The sequence below is a fragment of the Chanodichthys erythropterus genome, chromosome 9 (genome assembly GCF_024489055.1).
Source record: "Chanodichthys erythropterus isolate Z2021 chromosome 9, ASM2448905v1, whole genome shotgun sequence".
Lineage (NCBI taxonomy): Eukaryota > Metazoa > Chordata > Actinopteri > Cypriniformes > Xenocyprididae > Chanodichthys > Chanodichthys erythropterus.
The window spans coordinates 24,625,717-24,645,602 of NC_090229.1; the positions used below are offsets into that span (position 1 = coordinate 24,625,717).

General features: G+C 39.4%; 1 protein-coding gene across 5 annotated transcripts in view; it reads left to right on the plus strand.

Annotated features, from left to right (window-relative positions):
- ncor2 (nuclear receptor corepressor 2) overlaps positions 1–19,605 on the plus strand; it is a 124,156-nt gene extending 104,551 nt beyond the window's left edge. For 4 of the 5 annotated variants that reach the window (XM_067395116.1, XM_067395120.1, XM_067395119.1 and 1 more), the window contains 18 exons: positions 3,921–4,068; positions 4,166–4,288; positions 4,401–4,475; positions 4,566–4,780; positions 5,018–5,378; positions 5,461–5,673; positions 7,078–7,329; positions 7,614–7,709; positions 7,810–8,046; positions 8,464–8,644; positions 8,738–9,258; positions 11,244–11,362; positions 13,600–13,937; positions 14,180–14,316; positions 14,442–14,495; positions 14,616–14,834; positions 15,147–15,314; positions 17,010–19,605. In XM_067395116.1, the coding sequence (XP_067251217.1) occupies positions 3,921–4,068; positions 4,166–4,288; positions 4,401–4,475; positions 4,566–4,780; positions 5,018–5,378; positions 5,461–5,673; positions 7,078–7,329; positions 7,614–7,709; positions 7,810–8,046; positions 8,464–8,644; positions 8,738–9,258; positions 11,244–11,362; positions 13,600–13,937; positions 14,180–14,316; positions 14,442–14,495; positions 14,616–14,834; positions 15,147–15,314; positions 17,010–17,206 (3,654 nt within the window). In that variant the 3' untranslated portion in view covers positions 17,207–19,605. The remainder of the gene's footprint in view (positions 1–3,920; positions 4,069–4,165; positions 4,289–4,400; positions 4,476–4,565; positions 4,781–5,017; positions 5,379–5,460; positions 5,674–7,077; positions 7,330–7,613; positions 7,710–7,809; positions 8,047–8,463; positions 8,645–8,737; positions 9,259–11,243; positions 11,363–13,599; positions 13,938–14,179; positions 14,317–14,441; positions 14,496–14,615; positions 14,835–15,146; positions 15,315–17,009) is intronic. The other variant, XM_067395121.1, reaches the window with a different exon arrangement.
- The last annotated feature ends 281 nt before the right edge of the window (positions 19,606–19,886 follow it).

Here is a 19,886-nt window from a genome sequence, read left to right on the forward strand (position 1 = left end):
GGGAGAAATGCGAAAGAATATTTAATAGGGCTAATAATAGGCTACTTTGATTACGTTTACGAGCACTGCACTCAAAATCAGTCTTTTGCCTATTAGAATAATCGTGTCGTCGCGTTCAGATAGGCTACACCACTGTATGTGTCCAGTTTGCACATATAATTAATTTGAAGAAGACTTGATGAAATATGTGTGCATAACTACACCGTGCTGGTTAATGTTTGGTGCAGGAGAATGTGTGAAATAAAAACTTTAAACACGGATACTTTATTCTGTATGAGCTATGTGCCACGTGGCTAGTGTTGTTAAACTCATCGCGGAGCTCCGCGCTGAAACTGATCATATGCGCACTCCGCCTGTATATCATAAAAACAATCATATTTTTCATGTGTTCGTATTCAAACTCCAGTTCTGACCGCATCGCGAGCAAAATTCAAACAACACACGTTCTGTGCTGAGGGAAACAGCCTACGGCTCACGTGTTTGAACGCAGCTAGAGCAGGCAGAGGTGAATGAGCCGCACTTTTGTGACATTTGATTTCTCCACTGTAATGCGATCTCACGCGAACATATTTTCCACTTGTGCTGGTAGATTACAGCAAAACAATCCACATGCACACAAACCTCTGCTCTGGTCGTGTCGCAGGAAAATGCATTGTGTTGTAGCACTGAGGAAACGAACACCAACGATAAGTCTCTGAATGACAACAGACCGAGGTGAGAGAAGTGATACTTCCTCATACATAACACCGCAATTATAATCTTATGCATACTATAGTGCAGTGACTGGATTGAATGAGCTTTATGTCATGAATATATATGTCGATAATCTACGTCAGCATGTTTGAAAGTACACGATGACGAAACATCATTTTGTGACGTTGCTCCGACTCAGCTTTTCAAACAGGAAGACAGAAATGCAAAAATAACTGAAAATAAAATGAAAAATGCAAAAATAACTATTTTTCACTTATGAATAACATTAATGAGTACCTTTAGTGTTTTCAATGATGTGCAGCCTATACATATCTGTTTACATCTCAAAAAAAGTGTTTTGGGGTTTCATGATCCCTTTAAAGTCATCATCAAATTAAAATTGACCACAGTTGCTATCTTAGTTAATTTCCCTCATTTTATGGTAAACATTTCATCATTGCATGTCTAAAGTAAAAGTGATGAAAAGTTTTCAAATTTTATTGAAAGACTTTGTGCCTCTAAAACCTTTTTTCTGCTGATTGTTGTCCCCCCATGTGGGCATTAAAGTCGCTGTGAAATAAAATTGGACACTTTTTATAGAATATTGCAGTGTTTATTAATGTAATTTTAAAATAAAATTCATGTGTCCTCATCAGGGCTTGACATTAACACCCGCCAACTTGCCAAATGCGGGTAGATTTCAGCTGTGGTGGGTAAGACAGCCACTCCCACTAGCCACATTAACGGGTTGAATATAATTTCAGCCTAGACCAGGGTGCGACTTGTGAAAAAAAAAACAGAGGGGAGATGTTTTGAAAAGGTTTTTTTTTTTTTTTTTTGAAAATGTGTTAACCACAGTGGAGCTATAAACTATTTTTGGCAGCCCATTACAGAAACACTTTTACAAAAAATCTTCTGATTTAACCTTGAGATTTGAAGTATTAGATAGCTTAGATATTTGCACCACTACAATGACACTAATAATTCTTCATTTTTGATAGAAATGCAAAATCAATCGGTAGTTATTAATAGAATAACGAGACACAAACCTTTACATTCAGTCGTGTTTGGTCCCATTTATTTTTGACACAGTGCATACACTTACAAACTTTCTCCAAATGTGCGCACTTTTGGACAAATGCACATTTACCTCAGATTTCTTTAGATAGAATATAAGCCAGGCTGTACGCAGGATTTCATATTACTGAGGTCAGAAAATGTAGTTTCCTAGGGGGGTATGGGGGCTTGCTCCCCCGAGAAAATTTAGATTTCCCTGGTGTACATATGTGCATTTTTAACATGTTTTAAGGCCAACAAATTGGATAACAATAGCTTTAAAACCATGTCAACAAATACATGCATGCACAGTTTTGAGGCAGCTTTAATCGCATGTTTGGTAATTTCATGACTTAACTTACAACAGAACACTGACGGTCATTGCTCGTAGTTACTTTTGCGCTTTATTTAAGCTATAATAAAGTCATTATGCAGCGCGCACCGGCGCATTTGCGCATGCAATTCTTGAGTGTGCGCCACGAGCACAGTATAACGGCTGATTGGACAGTCATGTTCATTTTTCTGAGTTTTACTGACAGTCTGACAACATCTCATCTGACCGCACTGTTGTTCAACTGAAGCTCCCTCATTGTCACCTGCACCTTTTCCGCGCTCGTTTGACTTGCGCCTGGCGCTGAGGCGAAGTCGGAATGCGCGTCTGAATAGTTTCCCGTTTGTTGTGGTGGTAAAGAGACAGTTCTATATAAACGCAGCGTTTTACTTGATGTTTTTAAAAAAGATTTTTATTTTTGGTATTTGATATGCTCTGTTGGTGGTTTGTGGAGTAGCATCACCCGGGAGGGATATTTTTTTATCCCCCCGGGGATAAAAATAATTCAGCAGAGGCAGGGATACATAGACCATAAGTGGGGAAATCCCCCCCGTCCCCCCCTACAAATCGCACCCTGGCCTAGACTAATCAAAGGTAGCCAAGCTCGTCATAGCAAAAAAATCCAATCCAATCATAATTCATTATCGATTAACTTGAAGGCGGGGTAGGCGGAATCGTGCTGAATGACACACAACAGAAGCACTCTCACCATCGGTCAGATCAGATCAGATCTTCTTGCGCCTGAATAGTCAAATACACGCAAACACAGATGTCAAAATGTCCATCGTGTGGAGTATCTCACGTGAATAAATTTGTCATTTGATTTTTATGACAAATTTAAACAAAGCATTTTTGGTAACACTTTAGAATAACTCACGCTATGAAGCATTAGTTAAGCATTAGTAAATAGTTAATTTATCATTTATAAAGCATTAATAGACATTAGTAAGCCATTTATAAATACAGCTATAAATGCTTTGTTCTTGATTTATAAGCATATCTATAAAGAGTTTAATAATTGTATTTTCATACTTTATTAATGATCAATTTATCATTTCTAAATTATGTATTACATTATTCACAAAGCAGTAATTTAGGAGTTGTCAGTGGTTCATAAGATCATTTAGGAAGTGTAAGTAAATGATTAATAAAATATTTAAATGTACATTTATGCATCTTATTATTTAGACATATAGCATTAGTTACTCAGTGTGTTAATAAATGCTTTATTAACATATTCCTAGTGTCAAAACTACCTCGGTACTAACTTTAAAACATTAGAGAACAGCAGTGCAGAAGATCACTGAACCTTTAAATCTCATTTATAAAAGCTTTACAAAGCATAAACAGTCCTCACTTTAGATGAGCTCACAAAAATAGTTAACTGACCACTTCTAAATGTTTTATAATTACCTGAATTAATCATGAATTGCAGTAGGAATATGTGTTAATAAAACATTTATTAGCACACTAAGTAACTATTACTATGTGTCTAAATAATAAGATGTATAAATGAATGTTTAAATAGTTTATTAATCATTTACTTACACTTCCTAAATGAACTACTGACAACTCCTAAATAACTGGTTTGTAAATAATGTAATACTTAATTTAGAAATGATAAATTGATTATTAATAAAGTATGAAAATACAATTATTAAACACATTATATATATGCTTATAAATCAAGAATAAAGCAATTATAGCTGTATTTATAAACTACTTACTAATGTCTATTAATGCTTTATAAGTGATGAAATAACTATTAACTAATGCTTAACTAATGCTTCATAGTGTGCAGTTATTATAAAGTGTTACCGCATTTTTTTATCTCTTTCAGGGCACTCCTGCAGATGTTTTGTATAAGGGCACAATAACCCGTCTAATTACTGAGGACAGCCCCAGCAGGGAGAGAAGCAGAGAAGACACTCCTTCCAAGGGGCGTGTAGTCTATGAGTGCGACGGTGCACACATCCTTTCCTTTGACCGTAAGTGTACACAAACATGTAAATGCTAACAACTTATAAAGAATAAGTGATAAAGACAGAACTAGTCTCTTACTTTTATGAGTGTTTGATCACACAGGGGGTCCAAATTCTAAGGAAGAGGGTCGTGGGGACATGGCTGGGATGAAGAGATCCTATGAGATGATGGAGGTTGGCATTTCTCGTGGGCCACCCATCAGAGACTCACTATCTGCCGCTGAAGGTAAGCATAAGATGCTCTTTTTTTTTTTTTAAATCAAACACGGATATGAAGTTTCACTGTTTCTCATTTTTCCAGTTTACATTCCTTCACCTGCCTTTTCTCTCTTCTGCAGGCTTGATCAGTCGAGCAATGCCTCATGAGCGTGATAGTCCTCATTTACACCACATCCGTGGATCCATATCCCAAGGTCAGCATGATCTCAGAAACACAGGCCACAGCCTTGACTAACCACATTTAGCTTGTGGTGTTCATTGTCTTACTTTTCTTTCTCTCTCAGGAATCCCACGGGATGACTGTCAGCGTCGGGAGGTTAAACAGATGAAAAGAGAGGGCTCTCCATCACCCCGTGGCCCTGGTCATCCCTCTGATTCTCTTAAATCACGCTCTCATGAGAGTATGGTGCCCACAGTCAAAGAGGCAGGACGCTCCATCCACCTGATCCCTCCTGAGGGGGTTGTGATAGGCAAGCCCAAAGAGGGCTCAATCACGCAGGTGATTTATAATTCTGACTTCTTTTTTTTTTTTTGCTTGTTGTGGTGGAAAATCTCACAAATGTAATATCATATTAGGTTTGGATTAATGCGGGAAGTTTGGCTTTGGTATCTTGGTATTGATAATTTGATACGTTGGTGAAAAATTTGCCGTGCATTTCATTTGGCAGCTAATTTAAATACAGATAGCTGTAAAAATTATAATGAACCAAATGCTCACTCAATATGTCTTCTACAGGGCACCCCTCTGAAACAAGAGCCCATTGGTTCATCCAAGCGGCATGACGTACGCTCCATCATCGCCAGCTCTCCTCGGCCTTACTCTGGACTGGCCCCTCATCTAGAACTCAGAACTGAGCACAGAGGGTCTGACAGGGCCCGCTATGAAGAGGTGGGGAGCAAATCCCGACCCAGCGCTGTGGTCAGCGCCCCCAGCTCTCTGTCCCGTGCCTCCCCACTGGCGATGAGTGGAGAGCAGAGCAGCAGACCCCACCACAGTCCAGTGGGCTATGAAGATCACAAAAGATCTGGCTATCCTCCACCCTCTCACAGAGCCTCTCCACTGTCCAGCAGAGAAACCTCACAGCGTGCACATGAAGGTATCATGTTCTACCAGTCAATAGCATTCAGTAGCTGGTGTGAGTTTTATGAGGTTTTAAAAATCGTTCCTCTGTGTGTTAGGCTCTAGTAAGGCCCAGCAGCAAGAGAGAAAGGCCACTCCCACCCCTCGAGACTCGAGCTCTACTAAGTCTCCACTAACGGTGGGTGAGCACACTGCGTCTTTGGCCTATGAGAGGATCCTGCAGGGGCTGGGAACAGAGATGTACCACCGTGGCCAGATACCTCTATCATTTGACCCTGCAACTCTGCCCAGGGGCATCCCAATTGACCCAGGTATTGCACACATTTGCAATTAAGTACAAACTACAAATGACAGCACATTTTAAAAGGCCTGTAAAATGTTTGTTAAATCTTGAAATTAATGAGTAACTTTAATGAAAACAAAATTACAGAATTTACCTTTTATTTTATATGATTTATTTGAAATTTCACTTTTATTATTTTTTTATTTTCAAATTAAATTATTTTGAAATAAGATGCTATTTAGAAGTTTGGGATTAATACGTTTATTTTTATTTTTTATTTTGAGAAATTAATGCTTTTATCCAGCAAACATTAATTTGATCAAGTGACCAAATTTTTCTACTTTCTATTAAAGAATACTGAAAAATGTATCGCAAAACTGCTAAGCAGCACAAATGTTTTCAACATCAATAATTAAAAAAAAAAAATACATGTTTCTTGCGCACCAAATTAACAGTAGAATGAATTCTGAAAGATCATGTGACACTAAAGACTTGAGTAATGGCTGCTGAAAATGTAGCTTTGCCATCTCAGGAATAAAATGAAAATGTGTTAAAATAGAACAGTTACATTGAATTATAGTTTTACAATATTGCTTTAACAAAATATCTTACCGACCCCAAGCTTATGAATGATAGTGTATTTGAAATTAATTTAAATATATCATTGGTGTATCCAAAAGGTCAACGTTTGATGATTTTCTTTATTCACATTATTTCTATCCACATTATTCATTTATGATTTGTTCCTTATCAATTTTATGATCTTTAAATTCATGTATTCCTACTTCATATATTAACCTTTATCATATATTCAAGTATTTATTCATTATTGTCACTCATTTGTTTCTTTTACTCTGTTTTATTTTATTCATGTTGTGTTATCCAAGAATATGCTGATTGTACTCACGTTCATGTATGTTAAGAGATATATCTTAGGTACTTTGGTGTTTTGCCAGATATTGGAAGCGTTCCAACTACTGTCTGAGTGATGATGTTTCTCAGAATTAGTAATTCACAGTAGTTCATCTGCTTTTCCAGAAACAGTGTTTGCACAATGTAATATATGGTATTTAAAAGTGCTAGTTTCGCTTACTGTGTTCTAAAGGTGACAAAACCACACCTCGTATATTTATTTCCGTCTCTCTTTTAAATGATAACATATGATCGGCCATGCCAACCTAACCGTTATATATCCCACTTTGATGTAATGAACCATTCTGTTTGACCTTTTCTTATCAGACCAAAACACAATTTAGGGGGCATGTACTTTCCTGCATATACATATATATGTTTATTGCTCTTGGTTCCTTCCTTTTATTCTTCCTCTTATAGCTCTCAGCTACAAGGGCCCTTCTTTTGTGTTCTCTTGTACGACAACATTACGTATTATTTAACGTATTGTCTCTGTTTGACTTTATTTTCTCCACATCAGCGTATTACCTGCCCCGTCACCTGGCCCCCGCTCCTGGCTACCCTCACCCCTATCCACCCTATCTGATCAGAGGTTTCCCTGAAACAGCAGCCTTGGAGAACAGACAAACTCTCTTCAACGACTACATTACCTCCCAGCAGATGCACCAATGGCCCGCCGCTGCTGCCATGGCTGCCCAGAGACCTGACCTGCTCAGAGGTCTCACCCCTCGAGAACAGTCCCTTAACTTAGCCTACTCACCCACACCTAGAGGTGAGGGGGTCCTCAAAGGGACCATAGCTTTTGTCCTTCACGAGTCTTCTAAAGAAATCAAGCACAATTTAAGTAGTTAATTCACTGAGAATTACATGAGGGTTAGTAAACGATGGGGAATTCTCACTTTTTTGAAGAACTGTCAGTGACCTGGTGGAAGCTTTTATTTAGCTGAATACAGAAATTGGCACTGATATGTAAATATGGGCAATCATATTAAATATTACATTATATTAACATATGATAGTCAGAGGCACATTCTTTATTTTTCTATTCATTTGCAGGAACATCTGCATCTCCCATGGATCGTATCGCATACATCCCAGGAACCTCTCCAGGTTTCCCCAGCGGAGCCTACAACACCTCTCCAATCTCTCCAGGTACAGAGCAGTACACTTACTCAAACACCTCACATGGTGATTTAAAAATACATTTTTGGTATAAGTGCTATTCACTTTATATTTTATTCTCTCTTAACAGTGGGAGCCTCTCATATGAGCAAGATCCAAGGCAGTTCAACGTCCTCAGAGAGAGAAAGAGAACGAGAGAGGGAGAGAGAAAGAGAGCGTGAAAGAGAGAGGGATCGCGAGAGAGAGCGAGAGAGGGACAGGGAGCGAGAACGCGAGAGAGAACGTGAAAAAGATCGGGACAGGGAAAGGGAAAGAGACAAGTCTCTCGGTCATGGTAACGTGGAGCACGCCCCTATATGGAGACCAGGTGAGCGCCCTTACCGCTTTTTACATTGTCTACTTTTGGGGACATATAGTATTAATTGTATGGTATAAATTGGCAGATTTAATTTGATAAATCATTAATTGATTTACAGCTTTTTTTTTTACTACTGTTTATATACTATTATAGTATTTATTAATATTTTTAAAATGCATTTATTTTTTACATTTTCAGGTTTTTTTTTTTTAAGTATTTTAATGTACTTTTGTCCTTTATATTAGCTTTTTGAGGTTTTTATTTCTATATAGCGTTAATTTAATTGATTTAAAATAATTTTAAACACATTTATTTCAGTAATTTTGAAAGTTTTTCATCTTTTTTTTTTTCAGCGTTACTGTGTATTAGACAGTATTCAGTATGCAAGCCATTATTGCTAAACGTCCAAACATTGTATCCAAACAGGAGCACCAGAACAAATGGGCGGCAGCAGCAGTTCTCGTCCCCCTTCTCATCCATACAGTCACCAGTCGTCTCCGCTCTCCCCTCGTCCCCAGGACAGCCTGCAGCAGAGGCCCAGTGTCCTGCACAACACCAGCTCTAAGAGCCTTAGCAACTCTGAGCACAACAGTCCCTCTGTGCTGCGGTGAGTCTCCACTCCTCATGCTGCAAATGGTCAATCTAATGAGATAAATGTGATGAAGCTGGCTTAAATTTGTTTATCTTTACCTTTCTTCAGGCAACCAGGTTCAGCTCGCTACCCAGGCTTCAGTGGGCACCTCCAGAGGTCTGGTTTACCCAGCGAGGGTTACTCATCCGGTACGGACCCAAACTCTAAAGACTCAAGCAGAGATGGGGGCAAAAGCCATGGGCGAGGAGGTCTGCCCAAACATCAGGACCTTTCATCCTCTTCCAAGTCTGACCCCAAGTTGGCAAGTCCTGGTGGGGCATACCCGTACAGCCAGGCCTCTGGTGCCCACCTCGGGCTGTCCACGAGTCGAGGGCACCCCATGCTGGCTCCCGAAAGCAACAGCGGCAGCAGTTCCATCCCGTCCCGCGGTGGGGACGGCGTCAGCAGCGCGTCAAGTAGGGAAAAGACTCAAAACAAAGTGATGTCCATACAGGAACACGAACTTCGAGCACTCGGTAAGACCACCATGACAGCGGCCAACTTCATAAACGCGATAATCATGCATCAAATTTCTTGTGATGCGGCGATGCCAGAGACTGGTGCGCTCGCGACCAACGGCACCTGTGATGGTAAGACGCTCTGGGACCTTTGGGCCGTTAACGCCACCTTCCCTCCCCTTCCCATCCTTCCTATTCTCTACCAATCCACTCAAAACCTTTCCATCCCTCCACCATTCCTCTACCCCTCCTGCGCCCCTGCCCCATCCCCGCCCCCTTACGTCTGTGGCCTAGTGCACGCTTGTGGTGGTTGGCATTAATCAGAATCAACCCAATTTCCATTATTCTTTTGGTTTGGTTCATTTTGTTTACTTTGAATATGCTTCTACCCTTTGCTTATTATTTATTTTTTTGGCATCTGAAGCATTGCTTAAAGACCACCAAAGGTTTTCCTCCCCGTTTTGTATCACCTAAACTCATTGGACCTTTTGTCAAATTATAATTTTCAAGGGGAGATTCTGCACGTTTCGGTCCAAACTTCCACAGTTTAAAATACTGAAGCACATTTAAACGATTTTAGCTTCTGCTCGGAAACGGCCACAGGCGTATATCTTAGTGAACTGATAATTCACTCTATGCCCTAACGGTCCAGAATCACGTGTCTGGAGACAAGCTTTTCTAGACCAGAGAGAGATCCTGAGGTGAACTTTAAGTGCTCATTCATTCAACAGTGATGTGGTTGCTCATTGTTTCATAACTTCCTTATCGGTTTGCCTCTTGTTCCCCCATTCTTCTTCTTTTTTTTCTCCATTTGGGGAACATTTCATAGCTCTTCGTATTTGCTTCCTGTTTCATTTCCTGATTTGGAGGGAGGGCACTCTGGCACTATGACAGTTTGATAGCTGCATGAAGCAAACAATTACACAAGTTATAGAGAAAGAGGGTCAAGATGGATCTGGAGCTGAAAGAATTTCAAGGTGTTTGGTTCCTAACGGTTGTTGAACATCTGTATTCTTCTGCCATGCAGAACGTGTTACTAAAATACATTTAACTGAATCTATAGCAGAAATTGTTTTATTGTGAGCTTGCAGTCTGAAATGAATGTGAAAGACTCAGACAATACTACTGAGTCCTTGGCTGTTGCACACAAGCAGATTGATTCACATATTAATGACTCTTATGAGCTAGGTTTTTTTTAATGAATCAGGCAAAATCCTCATTTCTCTTAAATCCTCAAATCTATTGAGCGCATAAGTCATGTTATTGATTTTAGTACACACTGTTCAAAAGTTTGGGGTCAGTAAGATTAAAAAAAATAAAAATCTGGATTCACTTATATTCAGTGAGGATGCAATAAATTGATCAAAAGTGACAGTAAAGACATTTATAATGTTATAAGAATCATGGTTTCAACAAAAATATTAAGCAGCACAACTGTTTTCAATTAGAACTTTCTCTTGAGCATTAAGCACCCAACTTTTGAACGGTAGTGTATATTGTTATGATCATATTCATAAGAGGGTCTTCCGTAAAAATACTAAAAGAATTGCTAAGTACCTTAATTCTGATTCCACGTAATGATTCCATATTCATTAAATATTTATGATTTACATCAGTACATTTAACCGATGTTGTCCTTGGATTTTCAGTCAGATCAAATTACCAATAAAGGTCTATCCTTTGTTGTAAAGATAAGCCTGCGTAGTGTGGAGAAAGTGAAACAATACAAATGTACAGCTGCAGGAAAAAGGAAAATGTCTTTGACTCTTACTCCTGGTAATCAAGCAGATGTATCCACCTCTCCTACCTTCACAGCTCATTTGAAACATATTTTGCTTGTTTTATCGTTGTGTTTTTGTTCTAAGCATTTTTTGAGCATTCAATCGGCACAGTGCTCTGCTACAGTCAGATGGCTCCATAATGTTGGCTTGATCTCTGAACACACATGTGAGCAAGTCATTGAGTAATCCCAGAGCCTGTATGTGACTGCACCGCTTTCACACCCGTCTCTGCTCTTACCTTCACAGTACTCCAGAGCTTCTGCCGCACCATACTCAACTGCACTTTCATGTCTTCTTCTCCACCTCTGTGTGTGTACTTCCCTGTCCTCTCTGCAGCTCATCAAAAGGCACTGGAACAGCTGTACGGGTCTGAGGACAGACTTTCTCCAGGTCAGCAGCCATCTTCTGCTGTCAAAGGCTCTCAGAGAGTGGTCACCCTCGCCCAGCACATCAGCGTAAGTGTCTGTCAGATCGAGACATTTCTTTGTTGAAAGTGGCTCATTCCATTAGATTTCAGAGTCAGAACCAGGGTCAGAAATTAACAGGGGCTTGGGGTAAAAATGTCTTGAAAATGCCTGAAAAATTCAAGATAAGGGGGCAAAAAATGCCCCTGCACAATTTAACTAAATCTATTTATGTTGCCATTAAAGTGAAATGTGAACATGCGTAAGTGTCGACTTGCAACATTACATTTAGATCTGCGCACATTGCATCAGATTTCTTTTTACGCATTTTTTGCAGGGTTTAGCATTATAAGGATTCACACACGTTTCTGTTGAGCGTATGAATTTGATGGCCATTCAGAGGTGTTTAGGATAGTCACCACTGAAAATTTTGGGAGTTTTGTTCAGTGCGCACATTCACTGACTGAATTCTACACTCTCGCAAATTCTCTCAGTGAGTACGAGATTCGTTTTGCAGTGTTCCTGTTTTTCAATTTTCTCATTTATATGTAGGTCATGTACATTATGCAGTTGTTGTGTAAATATATGTATGCCACCTTTGAGCAGAATCAAACTTTAAACTTTACTTTTTTAAATTTTACTTGTAACAGTCTATAGTATTAAGTTATTGTATTATAATATGTTACATATAGTACAATGTATATAGTACAGTATGCTATAGTATTATAATATTGGTTAAATTTAGGTATTTGCTGTAAGTCAACACAGATACAATTAATAAGGTAATTATAAAAAGTGCCCATGCCTCTGGAAATAAATTCCTGTGAGCAGATATTAACTTAAAGGGCACCTATTATGCAAAATTCACTTTTACATGGTGTTTGACCATAAATGTGTGTTGGCAGTGTGTGAGCAAAACCACCCTAGAATGAGAAAAATCCACCCAGTGGTTTTTTTACAATCTCAATAATTCATAAGCACTGTCTCAGAACGCCCTGTTCCAAGATTGCTGTCACTGTGACGTAGAATTGCGCTAAGCCCCACCCACGTGGTTTGATTGACAATCTGGTTTTGGCATAGACCCCGCCGTCTGTGATCTGTTAACCATCCTCCATTGTTTCAACGACAGCCGGTAATGTCTCCTAAGAAACATAAGTGTTCTGTTGTGGGATGTAATAATGAACATAGTAGTTTTCACTTACTTCCGACATCAGAGCCACTGAAAACGCAGTGGATGGATTTTATTTACGAAGGAAAGGCGCCACTCAAAATTCCAAAATACGTTTATGTTTGCGCGAATCATTTTTTGACTGACTGTTTTGAGAACGAGGGTCAATTCAAAGCAGGTCTTGCTTCAAAGTTAATCCTCAAGTGTGGATCGTTGCCTACTGTTCGCGATCCAACGTCACCTCCAGAAGAAGTAACGTTAAGTGTATTTAATGTTTTTTGAGCAAATAGTCATTTCAGTCGATGTCAGCCAATTCAATAACAAATGCGTCTAAAGTTGTTGTCGTCGTCGTAGAATGTCTGTGTATATAATTTAAACCTTGTTTGTATAGTGTGTATTTAACGTACTTAGCAAACGTTATCACAGTATTTGTGTTTGTAGTTTCAAAAAATTGCGCAAACGTTATCACAGTGTGTGTGTGTGTGTGTGTGTGTGGGTGTGGGTGTGTGTGTGTTACACATCCATAATTGCAAAGGGGATGCGATTAAAACTCATAACATAAATGTATCAAATAACCATTCAGAGACGTCCTGCTCCATTCTCAATTGTGTTTCTTCTGCCGGAGTCTCTTCATCATCTGGGTCTGATTCCGGTTCAAACATGTACGGCTGAATGCCATACAAAACAGCGGGTCTCTCACTCTCAGCCATTCTGCTTCTACCGACTGTTTATTGCCATAGGTATGCAAGTTACGCCCTCATCCAAAGGCAGGGCGGGGATATGCAGCTCATTTATATTTAAGGTGGTACACACCAAAACAGCTCTTTTTAAAACAGGCCCCAAAAATGACATTTTCAAATGGTTATAATAAATTAACTGGGGGGTATTTTGTGCTGAAACTTCACAAATACATTCTGGGGACACCCAAGACCAATATTACATCTTGTAAAAAGGGGCATAATAGGTGCCCTTTAAGAAAAGTTAATTCCTGACCCTGGTCAGAAGCATCTGTTTATAGGTTTTAAACAGTATCACATGAGCAAGAGTGGTGTTCTTCTGAATAGAAATGTATACTTGTTCCCTTCATGCTCATCATCAAATGGAGGTTTTCTCTTTACAGGAGGTGATCACTAAAGACTACACACGCCAGTCACAGCAAGGTCAGATGGGAGGTCAATCATCTCTGCAGCCTGTGTTTGGGTATCACAACTCCCCTGTGCTGGATCTCACCCGTCCACCCAGCACTCCCCAAGCCCAGACACCCACCGAACCCAACGCCCGCTACACCCCAGATGGCACTGCTGCGGAGAGGGAGAGAGGGAGAGACAGGTCTCCTCCTCAGAGTAAGGCGTCTCCAGTGAGTCTGGCTGCTGATGGGATTGAACCGGTTTCACCACCAGGGGTTTCGGAGCCTGAGATGCCAGGAGCCGCCTACCCCAATGAACAAGCAGAGCAAGGGTATATAACATACAAGTGCATTCACACAACAGTGATAGAAGTCGGACTCATTACCATGAATCGGTTCTTTATAACAGTTGAACAACAATTTAGAGGTTCTCAGTTCACTGTCTGGTTGACAGTGATTCCTGAAAGAATCATTAAAAATATTTGACTCAGTTAAAGGTTTCATGAATTGGACATCAAATAGACAGACTCTTTCATCCTATATCTTCATTAATTGTTCTCTACTTTTGTCTCAGTATGGGATCTCGTTCTCCGGCCAGTAGCTCTCAACCACCAGCCTTCTTCAGTAAACTGACTGAGAGCAACTCCGCCATTGTCAAGAGCAAGAAGGAAATGATTAAAAAGATGGTGGTTGGAGCAGAGGCTGAATTCAGTAAGTGACTCAATCTGTTAATTATTTTTTATTTTTTTATGCAGAGAAAAAAACTGGCATTGATGTGCATGTTTATGTTTCCGGCTAAAAGGTCTCAAACTTCTCTTTTTCTGTTTCTCTTTTAGACCAGGGCCAACCTGGGACAGAAATTTTCAACATGCCTGCCTCAACAAATGCAGGTGAGCAGCTCTGCCTTTTAAACTGCTTTCCTGTGTCTCAAGAAAAGCTTGACATAGAACAGCACTTCACTTCACACAGTCCTGTTCCTTTAACACAACCACTGTAACATCTCTTTATAGGACCTGTGAGTGTGCGCAGTCACCCGGCACCAGAGGCCAGTGGTAATACTATAGGTCTGGAGGCCATCATCAGGAAAGCCCTCATGGGTAAATATGATGAACAGATGGACGATCGCTCACAGTCCAACTCTGTCAACTCGATGAGTGCTGGCGTACCAGCTGCTGTCGTGCCGCCATCTTCAGCGGATGGGCGTTCTGAAGACCCCTACTCTCTGCCAGGTGCGCCAAATAAACCCTTGATAATTCACCTACCTTCATAGCAGCATGTGTCAGGTTTTGACACCTTTTTTGGACCAAATGTCCCCACAAAGATAATAAATTATTAATGGCACATTATTAAAGGACAAACCTGTATTTAATGCAGTTATTGTAGTTTTGTTGTTTTTTTGAGAAACAGGACATTTCATCTATCCATTTTGTCATCTGCATTGCTGGAAAAACTGCGTATAAAGCGTTATCACAAATGGCAGTGTAAGATTTAATATTTGTTTGTCCGAATGTGTCTGATTTGTGCCCTGTGTTTGGGTTCAGGTAAATCCAAAGGGGGGCGCTCTAATGGTCGGAAGACTAAGTCTCCTGGTCCTGGTCTGTCTGGAGGTGAGAGACCTTCATCTGTGTCCTCTGTCCACTCTGAGGGAGACTGTAACCGTCACACCCCGCTCACCAACAGAGTGTGGGAGGACAGGCCCTCATCTACAGGTAGGCACAGTCCAGGCGAGAAACTAATGTTGGCAACAATGCTTCTGGACTAGTATTTCTAATTTTATATATATAGGTTAATTTGTTTAACCCTGTAAAACCCAAATATAGAAAAAAAATTAGCAAACTTTTCTTTGACCTCCCAGATATTGTTTTAAGAGGCCTCTGAGGTAGAAATTGAAGATAAAATATTATACATTTTAGTAAGTTTTTAGGGAAATGTTAGGGCCTAGTTAGGAGCAGAATTTCTGTATTTGTACTCACTTTATCTGAACAGATACAGAGCATTTAAGCATTCATTTGCAGGGTTGATTGCTTACTTTGCCCTATAACAGTATATATCATGAGTAATAATCACACAACAATCATATTTTTTATGAATAAGCATTTATTAATAAAAATATTGAAAAAAAACCTTTTTCTTCTATCACTTGTGTGGTTTGAATGAAGTCTGTGTTTTGCAGTGATAGTCCCTAAGTCATTTCTTTTCATCTGAGAAGCACAGGCGAACATTGCACTTGCTACACAGTGTATTTGTGTATCCATTATTGCAGCGTCTGTGGCGTGCTCTCTTCGCCTTTACTGGGAAATATACAATCATGTATTTGCATACATCCAGTGGGGAGTGGTCCAATGACATCTTGGCATTCTAAAATTAAAAATAATAAGTGAATAATACATATGGGTCTTATATTATAGATAAACTGAAAGAATAGACAGGGTGGTAGACTGTGTGTCGAGGGTAGAGATCTAAGTATTATCCATCAAAGTACTATAATTTCAATGCAAATGCTAATCAGAATTCCACTACTACATTAAAACAATACTGTCAGTCTGGCCTATTATGCTCTCTACTTATCATACTAAAGGAACACATGCATCCCCCCAGAGCACTTACAGGTTCATGTTCAAGACCATTCACACCTGTCCCTGAACAATGCAACAGGCACCCCCCCCCCCTCCCCAAATTTAATTTAAGTGTACTGACCTGCTTTTAATTCATTCATCAAAAATTTGACAAATTCCATGACATTCCGCATTATATAGTAAATTCTGTTTTTATGAATGGATTCTGCGATTCCATCCACGATTCCGTGATCGCAGAAATTATAGGGCCCTACACAAACAGCGGAAAACTGTATATTCATTCAGTGTGTGCATGTCAAAAAATCAATTCTGATTTGAAGCTTGTGACATAAATGTGCACATCAACCTGATCACTTTTTTTAGCATTCATGCAAACACTACATTCAGATTCATCAATCGGAATAAATTCTTTCCGATTGAAACAAAAGGTGTCCATGTAAACGTAGCTATTTATAATATTACAAACAAATTTTCAACAGATAACAAGAAATGTTTCTTTAGCACCAAATCAGCATATTAGAATGATTTCTGAAGGATCATGTGACACTGAAGACTGGAGTAACGATGCTGAAAATTCAGCTTTGATATCACAGGAATATTACATTTTAAAATACATTCAAATAAAAAAGTTATTTTAAATTGTAACAATATTTTACAATAATACTCTTTTTAATGTATTTTTGATCAAATAAATGCAGCCTTTGTGAGCATAAGAGACTTCTTTCAAAAACATAAAAAAATCTTGCCTACCCCAAACTTTTGAATGGTAATGTCTATGTATTTATTCATCTGTATTTGCTGATGTTTTTTTCTGGTTCCTTCTCTCAGGCCCCACTCCATTCCCCTGTAATCCCCTGACCATGCAGATGCGTCTCCCCAGCGGGATCATGCCAGGACCTTCACCTTCCCCTACACATCCAGGCTCTTCGGCTCCCACACAGGGCCAGACTCAACCCCGCACTTGGGAGGAAGAACCCAAACCTCTGCTGTGCTCTCAATACGAGACCCTGTCAGACAGCGAGTGAACACAACTCATGCCGCGTACACTAGGACTGAACGTTTGCTGCTTTATGAACAGAAACTTGTTACTGTAAACAGGGATGTTCGTGAACACACACGTACTCATGTCCATTCTGACACACACTTATGGGAACATACATCCATCTGCGCTCATGCCCTCTGATACCTCTACACACATATTCATACATACAGAGACACACATCCCGTTATCAATCCCTAGCACTCAAGCCGTTAGTGAAAGAGCATTACATGGCCACGTATGTTGATGTGTCTGTGTATGCGCACACATGTATTAGCGTGTGCCGTCACTCCAGGACTACTCGTTGAAAAAATCACTTTTTAGTTTTTTTTTGGTGTGTGTGTGTGTGTGTGTGTATATATATATATATACATACACACACACACACACACACTTTGTGTAGTTTTGCTGGCCTTATAAGAGTTGACTCATGGACTCGTCTGTTTTGTCGACACATTTTGGAGCATTCCTCATTAGACTGCTCAGGACACATACTCTTATACTGTAATACAACTGCAAACTGTTTTTTTTTTTTTTTGTGTGTGTGTGTGTGTGTGGCATAATGCAAAGGCTGGATGAATCCTCTGCAGAAACACACGTACGTCCTCTTAGTTCTCATATGCATCTGTAGCCCTTCATTATGGTTTCTGGGAGTGTTCATGTGTTGCAAACATGACTCCGTAATTTTTTGTAACTGATTTGATGCTGTTGGGCCATCCGATTGTGTGTGATGAAACAAGACCTTCAGAGAGGCAGATTAGCTGATCCCTGTGCTAAACCGTGCTGGTTTTGAAGCAAATTTCATCCTGTAACATTCTGTCCTTACCTTGCTATTTCAGAGAGTTTACATGGGCGACCATATCATTGGTTTACAGGGTACACATAATGTTCTTTTTTTTTTTACATTAAACCTTCATTTTTTACTTTAGTTTTGACACTCAGAAATGACTCTAGCTGACCAACAATTTTCTTTTCTGTCATCTCTGTGATAGCTGATGGGAGACGTTTTGTTTAGTTTTGAACTATTTTGGATTTTTTTTTTTTTATGTACATGAGACTTGATTGCATGTTTTTTTGTAATGAGTTAAGCACTTAGTCAGCAAACGGTTCCTGTTGGTGTCTTTCAACAAATGCGACCTGAATGCAACTTTTTACACAGCATTTAATTTAGTTAATTTCTTATACATTTTGTTGATTTGTTTCTTCACCTACCCTGTCAAGTGTTCCACTCTCTAGCGACAATCACAGAGAGTTGAGCGAGTGGACGTGTCTTTAGAGGATGCTGCTTTATCAGGTCTGAATTTCCCAACAAACCTGATGTTTTTCACGTCACCTATTTGTTTAAGAGTTAAAGCCATGCTGTCTGGCCAGTCCTTTGACATGACACTCACTGAGAGCTGCTTTACTTTCGCTCTTTGTGCTTGAACGAAGGGTTCGGGTTGTTGTTTTTTTTCCCGTGGGCTCATATGAGATGATATATCCTGCGTAATAGAATAAAGAGGTGAGCAGACGCCACACCTCATATAACCTGTAGTCCTTCACTCTGTACAGTTTTAAAGATAATTCTAGTGTTAAGTGCCATGTATTTGACATACATTTCTGAAGTTAAAACTACCAAGTGACTACGCACAACAGTTTTTTTTTTTTCCTTTCTTTTTTTATTGTTTGCTCCTTGTTATGCCAGGGTTGTACAATTTGTCACACAGGCACAATTTAAAATCGTGAAGGAGACATTGACTGTGTCAGTCTCTCTAAAACGCCTCTTTTTCAGACCACCTCAGTGGTGGGGTTACTAATTGTTTTGCATGCATATTAGATATAATGAAATGTTTTAATTCATATTGTTTGACTTTTATTTGTCACATGGTTTTACTATGAAAGGTATCTTTAACAGTTCAAACTGCAATATTCATTGTAACCGCCAGACTTGGGGATATTTTGGAAGCTAATTAAAAGATGAAATTTAAAGTTCAGCAGTGGGTTTTATCCGGTTTGAGGGCTTTTGTTGCTTTGGTGGTCAAGGACAGTTTTAGTGCACTACCTAGTGTGGTTTTGTAAAATGGGCTTTATCTTCAGTCACTTCAATCCCAAATACACTCTCATCAAGATCCCCAAACGGGGTCTGCAAACAGTAGTTATGCTTTTTTTTTTAACCTTAACATCCACACAAACATCCCAGAATGCTCTGATTTTGAGATTCAGTCTCTGACATATCACTCCAGACAGTATTGTATTTAGTGGACAAGTCACTCTAAAATTCAGTGTTTTCTTGTATAGCAAGCCCTTTTTCCCTCTATATTGACTGTTTGTTTGACCTTTTGCTGAGGACAGTATTGCACTTTCCTTAGAAGAGGCGCTGTTTTATTTGTAACCAATAAACATAAACGAAGCTGAGAGATTAAAACAAATGAAGAGGAGCAAGATGGGAAAACAGCGGTAATAGTCACCCCTCTTTAGAATGGAAAGGTTAAGTGGGTATTTGGGTGGCATCTGTTTTTGTACAACCATTTTGTGCATATTCCTTTTCTTTTTTTGTATTAAGACCCACTGTATTATAGCGAGGAGTGTAAATAGACCTAAAAGGATGTAAATATTTATGTGATTTGCTGCAAGATTGATATTCACACTGTTGTATTTCAACATGGCCACCAGCAAGCTTTGTGGAT